This window comes from Nicotiana tomentosiformis, chromosome 8 (genome assembly GCF_000390325.3).
Source record: "Nicotiana tomentosiformis chromosome 8, ASM39032v3, whole genome shotgun sequence".
NCBI classification, from domain to species: Eukaryota; Viridiplantae; Streptophyta; class Magnoliopsida; order Solanales; family Solanaceae; genus Nicotiana; species Nicotiana tomentosiformis.
Window position 1 is genome coordinate 144340314 of NC_090819.1, and position 8858 is coordinate 144349171.

The 8858-nt window shown below is 37.2% G+C and overlaps 2 protein-coding genes across 8 annotated transcripts; one reads left to right on the forward strand and one right to left on the reverse strand.

Annotated features, from left to right (window-relative positions):
• The first annotated feature begins 1762 nt into the window (after positions 1–1762).
• LOC104108051 (probable serine/threonine-protein kinase WNK10) lies at positions 1763–5324 on the forward strand. 4 transcript variants are annotated; one of them, XM_009617010.4, is made up of 7 exons: positions 1763–2344; positions 2917–2954; positions 3074–3301; positions 3398–3618; positions 3714–3871; positions 3959–4361; positions 4437–5324. In XM_009617010.4, the coding sequence occupies exons 1-7, from the start codon at positions 2246–2248 to the stop codon at positions 5180–5182; spliced, it is 1893 nt and encodes a 630-aa protein (XP_009615305.1). In that variant the 5' UTR covers positions 1763–2245; the 3' UTR covers positions 5183–5324. The 4 variants fall into 4 exon arrangements, with proteins under 4 accessions (XP_009615305.1, XP_070039040.1, XP_009615308.1 ...); XM_070182939.1 differs by having other exon boundaries at positions 1764–2288; XM_009617013.4 differs by lacking the exon at positions 2917–2954 and having other exon boundaries at positions 1764–2344.
• A 1292-nt stretch (positions 5325–6616) lies between these two features.
• LOC104108050 (protein yippee-like At4g27745) lies at positions 6617–8462 on the reverse strand. Of its 4 annotated transcripts, none has more exons than XM_009617009.3 (4): positions 8194–8462; positions 7958–8013; positions 7709–7841; positions 6617–7046 (listed from the first exon to the last, which is right to left on the reverse strand). In XM_009617009.3, exons 3-4 carry the CDS (start codon positions 7799–7801, stop codon positions 6819–6821), a joined length of 321 nt encoding a protein of 106 aa, XP_009615304.1. In that variant the 5' UTR covers positions 7802–7841; positions 7958–8013; positions 8194–8462; the 3' UTR covers positions 6617–6818. The 4 variants fall into 4 exon arrangements, with proteins under 4 accessions (XP_009615304.1, XP_009615303.1, XP_009615302.1 ...); XM_009617008.3 differs by having other exon boundaries at positions 8169–8462; XM_009617007.3 differs by having other exon boundaries at positions 8111–8462.
• Between the last annotated feature and the right edge of the window lie 396 nt (positions 8463–8858).

Genomic DNA, 8858 nt, shown 5'->3' on the forward strand with positions numbered 1-8858 from the left:
TCAAGGTGATTGGGGATGCTGAACTTAGCCCTAAGTTCTCCCAATTACTTCTCCGTCATCACCGACCGAAAGGTTCCAGGGTCGGCGTCATGTGATTTTGAGAAATCAGACCTGGTATCGGGATTGCGAGGAACTATCTCCTCCACCAAAGGGAAGCCTCCATCCTTGACGGCGGCATGAGCATTCCCCTCGGGGGGGGGGGAGCACCATCGCTAAAGGGACCGCATCACTTCCCTCACTAGATTCGGAAGGTACTTTAGTCATGTTTTAACAGAAGAAAGAGAAGTATCAAGCAATGAAGAATTGAGAACGATGGAAACCACTGGAACAGAGAGGAAAAATGCCAATTCAAAGAGAAGAAAGAAAGAGATATGGGGTTTCGAAGTAGAAATCTTGAAACTGCAAAATCACACCCTAAAATCTCTATTTATAAGAACCTGGGCACCATAACCGAAAATGATTCATCATTACTGGCACCGTAACCGAAGCGACAGATTCAGTCAAGGGACACACGCGAAACGAAGCAACACATTGGGAATATGTGTCATAATGACGCATGACGTCATCCTAATTTGTGGACAACCCAACTCCAACAAACCAATCGGGAAAATCGAGGCATTTTGAAATAAGCGGCCCACGTTGCCAGTTTGCTATGACCACTACGACCTGCACAACTCACTCAATTATTTCGACCACAACGAGCAAAATCCGCTCATCGACCCCGCCTGAAGTCTGCCTCAATAAGCGGAGGGACTAACTGTATGGGTCAAAATACGTCTTTAGAATATTTATGCCAAGATAATACTAAGGGAAGAGTTCTCAAGAGGTCGTTAGTTGTGATGGCCCAAGAAGCAGCAAAGTCCATGGTCGAAGAGTCGACGAGAGCCGTAGTCGAGATGTCAACAAGGGTCGAGGTTTAGTATTGTTGATAGAGCTATAACGGTTAGTTTACAAGATAAGATATTAAAGAGAATACTTTAGTGGATATTCTCTGCACTTGTACTATTAGGGTTTCTTAGGAACACGTCCCATATAAATAGAAATGTGACAATGATAGGGGCATGTGATATTCATTTATAAAGAACACACTTTGACAAAAAAATTTGGGTCTCTCTCTCTCTTGCTAAGATACAAATACTACATTTTCACTAAGATTCTTGTCCATACTTTTCTATCAGATCCGAGAATAACTCGAATAGTCAAGGATTTGTCTATCACTCGTCATTGTCCGGAGGAACATACACCTATTCCATCCTTTATTGGGTGAATTATTTTTTCTATTTTCTTAAATGTCATTTATTGCTATTCATTGTTATTGAATGCTACATTATTGCTCTTACTTTCTAGAACATTTGTTACATGTTGTTGCCATTGTCCGACCGCACCTATCTTATATTATTACTAATTAAGATTAATCTTTAATTACATAAATTTAATTATTTGAACCAAGATCCATATTTTTTGGTCAAACAATATTAACATTAAAAGGTAGGCATCTTGCTAAAAGATGACAAGTATGATCTTTCTATAATTTTGATGGAAAAAAGGATTTAAAAAACAAAATGGCTTCGCCCGGACTTGAACCGGGCGAGTGTTAGACTAACGTGATAACCAACTACCCCACAACACCTTATTATATTAAAATTACCAAAGATATTAAATATCTGAAAGATTGTATACGTGGCTTGATTATAAAAAAGAGCAGCTTGTTTATAAAAAAGCGAATGCTTAGTTGTTAAAAGTTGACGGCTTTTAACCCTTGAACCAAAACTAGATTCTCAGCTGCTCCCCTTTTCTCCATTCCTCTTCCTCCTGCGCACTTTATTCACAATCTTCCCGTTAAATTCTCCTCCCCCCCCCCCCCCAAACCCTAAATTCACCATTCTCAATCCCCAATTCTTTATCAACAGATTAGGGTTTCGTTGTAGGGCGTTGAGGTTTAGGGTTTGAATTTTTTTTCTTGCCCTAATTAGTCTAGCTATATGCGTTTCAATACTGGGTTCTTGTTTTTGTGGTTAATTACTTGAATTTTGCAAATGGGGGTTCTCAATTTTGCTTTAATTTCCCTTAAAGTTGAGTTCTTTGAACGCCAATTCCGATTTGGAAGGGTTATTGATTCTTATTCAGTTGCCTGTGAAGCATTCTCTGAACCCTTTCTTTGATTTCCCCCAATTTTAATCTTTGTTTTAGGATTTGGGTGTTTCAATCTTTTTGGGGGATTTTCTTATTTTTGGGTTGTGGAGAGATGAATTCTGCCACATCATCGATTGACAAGTCAAGATTGAAAGGTAAATTTGACGAACCTGAGGTTGTTGAAGTGTCCCCAGACAAGCGATACATTCGGGTACATATGTTTTTTTCGATTTTTAGGATTATTTGATTAAATCAACTGACTCCTGCTTGTTGTACTTTGTTCCTTTAGTTCATTTTAGTTTAAGTTATGTACACCGTCGTTGTAAAATATTATTACACAGGTACATACAACGAATATCTGTAAGTAAGTCTCCTTAAAATGTGAGGCTTATAATCTTGAAAATAAGACAGGTTACCTGCTACAACAGTGTATATAACTTAAACTCTTGATTTAAAAGTGAGACTTGTTAAAAATGGGTTACCCCATACCGAGGGTGAGTGTATATGCTTCTGCTTGCATTTCGGCAAAGAGCTGTTGTATCTTTTGATGCCTAGTTGAACTAAAGTGAGGCTTGCTATTTAAACAAATTGTAATATTGGTAGGAATTTAGTTAGGTTTTCATTTACTATGATTAAATTTTTCTCTTTTGCATTATTTATACATTTTGTTGAGAAATGGAGTGTGCTCGGTTATTATGTGATGTTAGTTTCTTTCTGTTTCGTTTATGTAATATTGCGGGTTTTGGTGGTATTGTCACCTTCTCTTTGTTCTTTTTCCTCCAGTATAATGAAATCTTGGGAAGTGGAGCATTTAAGACTGTGTATGGCTCCTAGACCCATCTTCTGTTATTTTTCTTGCACTTTAATTATGTTAAGATGTAGTTGGTCATTATTAGTTTTCAATACTTTAATGGTTAATATTCACATGTTTTACGTGTAGCTATAAGGCATTTGATGAAATTGATGGAATAGAAGTTGCTTGGAATCAAATCTGCATAGATGATGCTTTGCAGTCACCAGAATATTTGGAGAGGATATATTCTGAGGTTCATTTGTTGAGAATGTTGAAGCATGAAAACATTATAAAGCTATATGCTTCATGGGTGGACGATGTGAACAAAAGTATTAATATGATCACTGAATTATTTAGTTCAGGAAGCTTAAGGCAGTGAGTCCAATGTTTCTTGCATATTTCCCCTTCTTATTAACAATGCAACCTCCAGACTTTCTTATTCATATGTCGTTTGCTTTCTATGGCTTTTAGATATCGGAGAAAGCACAAGACTGTTGACACGAGGGCCATTAAAAAATGGGCTAGACAAATTCTCCAAGGTTTACATTATCTCCATAGTCACAATCCACCAGTTATACACAGAGACTTGAAATGTGACAATATATTCATCAATGGAAACCATGGAGAAGTTAAACTTGGAGATCTTGGATTGGCAACAATCATGGAGCAGCCTACAGCTCGAAGTGTTATTGGTAGTTATTTGACTTGGACTTGCTGTCTTTGGTTCCATCAAACCTGATATATTAACCCCTATTACCATATTTTCTTTGTGTTTTCTTTTCTTCAGGTACCCCTGAATTTATGGCACCAGAGCTATATGATGAAGAATATAATGAACTTGTCGACATATATTCTTTTGGCATGTGCATCTTGGAGCTAATCACATGTGAATATCCGTATAATGAGTGTAGAAATCAAGCACAAATTTATAAAAAAGTCACGTTGGTGAGCTCCAGTATTCCTAAGCTTTACAACTATTACTTTGTTCTACTCTAAAATAATTGCAATGCTTAGGAAAATGTTTGATTTCAGGGCATAAAGCCAGCATCTTTAGCGAAAGTAGCAGATCCTCATGTAAAGCAATTTGTGGAGAAATGTTTGGCCCCAGTATCTGTAAGATTGAGTGCAGCTGAACTTTTGGAAGACCCATTTCTTTCATCTGAAAGCTTGAAAAAACCCCAATGTGATCCTTTGCAGCACTCAAATTGTGTGCCTGAAGCACAGAGTTTTCCAAAGTCGTATTCTTTTTCCATGGACATAGACCTTGCACTGAAGAAGTTACAAAGTGACATGTCCGTAGAAAGCAAGAATGGATGTCCTCAGTTTTCTAATCTAGACTTTGTGAGAAGTAATGGGAGAAACGAATTTAGATTACAAGGTGACAAGCATGATGACCAATCAATTGCCTTTTCAATGCGAATTGCTGAATTGACTGGTATGTAACCATGCTAAAAGAATATACATGAGTATTTGCTGGCAAATGTTTGACTCTTTTCTTTGTTTTTAACAGGTCGGATTAGGCATGTGCACTTTGTATTTTATCTTGATGTTGACACTGTGATGTCAATAGCTAGTGAGATGGCAGAGGAGCTTGCGCTGTCAAACGACGATGTGGCAACAATTGCTGAATTGATTGACGGCTTCATTCTCAAACTCTCGACAAGCCAGAAATATTCTTTTGGGAGTTCCGGTGCAGTGAATAACTCATCCAATGATTCAACTGTGATTAACAGTAATTCAATCTCTGCAAGTTTTGTTCAGAATTATGAATTAAAGGATGCTCATAACCAGTTTCATGTCCTTTCTCAAACTCCTAGAATAGAGGATCACGTTATTGGAGAACTAGGCGCTACATCTTTGAATCAAAGGGGAACATCAGCCTCAGATGTTGAGTATAACAACCTTTTAAGATCGCTTGGCAATGAGTTAGAATGCATCGAGGGTCCCAAGATCCATGTTCCAAGCTACAATATGGGTAGTATTGGTGATGTTGTAATGAGTGATTGTACCAAAAATTCTGGGATATCCTTTGATAGCTCGCGGAATCTCATATCTAATGATTTGAGCTCTAACCTCTCATCCATCTCTCTCATCGAAGGAGCAAATGACAAGAATCAATTGCAGGATCTCAAGTTGGAACTTGATGCCATCAATATGCAGTATCAGCAATCTTGCCGTGAACTCTTGAGAATGAGAGTGGAGGCAATTGAAAATGTCAGAAAGAAGTGGACTAGTAAAAAGAAAATATGTACATAGCTTGTTTCTTGCTACTAATCTTTGACCTAGCATGAGAAGTTCCATTTTAATTTTAGGGAAACTGTTTATTTTCTTTTGTTAGTTTTACCCTTTTTTTTAACTGTCCAGCTGTGTTAATGAAATGAATTGTTTGGTTACTTCATCTTATGCTCTGCTTCGTTTATTTTGTTACATGTAGTAGTACTTACTTTTGAGTGTTATTTCCATTCTTAGAATATTAGAGATTGAATCCTAAGACACTATAAAGTCAGGAGCAGATACACAGACGCATGAGAATGAAATTGTGTTCTTTTATTTAGTTTTGTTAATTTACTTACTAGTGTATACAGTCATCCACATTTTTCTTTTTCCTCTTAGGTTGTAAGAAAATTTCTAATCTGATTCAGTACTGTAGCAAATTTAGTACTGAGGTGATATTAGACACATTACTAATCTGATAATGGACATCTTATGCCCAGGGAATTAATCATGTCACAATTTTAATGTATGCAGTTTGAGACATTTAAATAAATAAGAAGACCTTATCAACACAAATAAGAACTCAAGGATTGGTTAAAGAACTCAAGGATTGATTAAGGCAAACTACTTGAGTTTCTTCCTCAATATCGAAATGCATAACTGAGTGGCTTCCCTATACAATTGCATTATGCTACTCAACCTTCTCTCCAACATCATAGAACCCTCAAAACACGATAAATTCCAAAAGTAGCAAAAATTTCAGGCATTCCAATTTCAATGATGCATTTCAGAACTAGTAAAAAGGGAAGCCCGGTGCACTAAGCTCCCGCTATGCACAGTGTCCGGAGAAGGGCAGGACCACAATGGTCTATTGTACGCAGCCTTACCCTGCATTTCTGCAAGAGACTGTTTTCACGGTTTGAACCCATAACCTCCTGGTCACATGGCAACAACTTTACCGGTTACGCCAAGGCTCCCCTTCACATTTCAGAACTAGTATATCACAAAAACCAAATTCAGGTACTCTATGATGGATTTCAAAAGTAGGTTCTAGTATAGCTTTTTTTATTTTTTTGGGAAGCAAACAAGTTATTAATGAAATCGACGCTAGAAGGCCCCTGATATAATCATAGAATAGTAACTAGCTGATATAGTAGGAAAGGACATTAAATCGTGGAGCTGCTGAAACCTGAATGGTAATAAAAGCTTTCTTAGGCAGTTCTAAAACAACTTCTTAGCTATATCTTTATACTTTGAAGATCTATAGCAGTTCTTTACTTTCTATTTTCTCTATGTTTTAGCTTCAAGATACTAGGAGAAAACTCTTATGTGCTTTTGCTTGCAGGCCAACTGACCATGTTCACATTGAGATTTCTCATGACAAAATACAGTTAAGATCGCGCAAAAGCAGGCCCTGGACCTTTTGCAATAACTCAGCCGTCATTTGCTCAAAGAAACCAAGTAAAGAAAATATGATATATGTACAAGATTTTATTTTCAGGATAGAATATTAACAGGATTTTTACAGCATCTCAGATATTTCATCCAATCGCACAACACACACAAGAAATAGAAGCTGAGATCAGGCTATTGGCAGCAATGAATTGACCTTTTGAATTGCTCAGAATTGATATAACAAAATGAGCATGTACCACACACTTTGACCTAGCATGACGGACTACCAATTTTCCTTGACAATCTTCGACTTCTCAAGTACGAATTTGCCTTCCTTGTACTTCTGTGTCTCCTCATAAGCTCGTTCGTATTTCCAGCCCAACACCACACGACAGTCAGAGCAGTAGACATCAGCAACTGTATGGAGACCAGTCATGAGTTGTCTATCCTCTTTGAGCCCAACAACAACGTTCATTGCATGAGAGAACAAAAATGCTCGACCATTTCTTCCCTAAATGTCAAATGATACAAGAATTTGTTGGTGGAAACACTTAAGAAAAAAAAAATGTATCTCAACTTTTGAAACACCGTATAGCCTCACTCATTCTGTGGCACAGGTGACAACATTCTTTTTTCTTAATCAGGTAAAGCACAAAGGGCAACCCGGTGCACTAAGCTCCCGCTATGCACGAGGTCCGGGGAAGGGCCGGACCACAAGGGTCTATTGTACGCAGTCTTACCCTGCATTTCTGCTAGAGGCTGTTTCCACGGCTCGAACCTGTGACCTCCTAGTCAAATGGCAGTAACTTCGCCAGTTACGCCAAGGCGCCCCTTCAAATTAGACAGGCGACAACATTCTTATATGCAACAAGATCATCGATTTTATCAGAAATATACAAAAGGAATTAGGCGAGACAGCGGAATTTTATGTTCTATTACTATCTGTTTGAACATAGTATACACTAGTGGACATTAGCTAACAAACTGACTGTAGCAAAGAACAAAGACCATACAACAATTTAACCTTATTCTAAATTACAAAGAATACAATTTAACTTTTTAATCTTTGTAGGCTTCAGGAAATACAATAGTATATGATTAGAATAAGTGTAGCATTCAAAACCCCAAATCATATTCACAAGGAAAATGAAAAAAAGAGCTCAAGTTACTCACTTGAAATGCTTTAGAAATAACATCATCGTGCAGTGCAACTTCATTCCTACAATTGCAGCAACTATATAATCTTGGACCAATCACTTCAGCCATTTATGATCAGGATCAAACTGAGAGTCCAAGTAGCTATATCCTGAGATTATACCAAAACAGAATTTCATCTACTAAAACTGAATAATCACCACATATATAAAGCAAAAACAAAGAATAGAGCCTCTTTGCAGAAATGTAAAGGGGAAAAGATTGTACCTTTATTTGTCAAGAGTCTAAAATCTTTACAAAATGGTATTTGTCCTGCCTTTTTCCTTCCACAACAGAAAAAACACTGTTCAACAGTTCGCCAATGTTCAATAATGATCATATACAAGATACCAAGAAAATAGAAGGTTTAATAGCAAATACCCAAAAGAAGAAAACTATTCCATTTTTAAAGAAAGAAAAATAGGGAGGTATCAGGTACCGAGGTGCACTAAGCTAGTCCGCACCTAACGATTATTAAAAAAGAGAGAGTTAACAACCCAATTGAAGAAACTAGCTAGAGTTGGAAAATTTCTTGCAATCTGAACTAGAGGGGTTGTGGCTTGTAGGGGTGGGGGGTGGGGGTGGGGGGGTTCTGTCGGGGTATTGTGAGTTTTGATCAGAGAAGATGACAAGTTGAAGTGGAGTTAATCAGGATAAAGTGACACCATTTTTGGGTATATTATGCCATGCTTTCCTTTTTCTGAATGTAGAGGTTACACGTATCGGCCAAAAATCAGTACATTTTGAGTAACAAAAGGCCAAAAATGATGCATTGCGTAGGCTATATAAGAGAATTACGACAAGGATGAAGCTCTGTTCAAGATCTCCGTAGGCTCCAAATCTTATTCTATTTTATTTTTTGGGTCCGAATTGTATTCAAAATTTAAGTCAATAAGTGTAGAATAATGTTACCTCACAAGACTTGTTATGGCCCAAATGTGTCTAACATTTTAAGTTAACAAGTGAAGCTGTTATATTGATGTACATTTAGTGTATTAAAATTCTCTTTTATAATTGCATTGCTTATGGTGTGGGTGTGTGTCTAAATTTTGGTTCACTTACTAATTATACTAAGATTATAATAAATGAATTATTCATGCAGTAAATTAGAATATTTAGACAATTACAA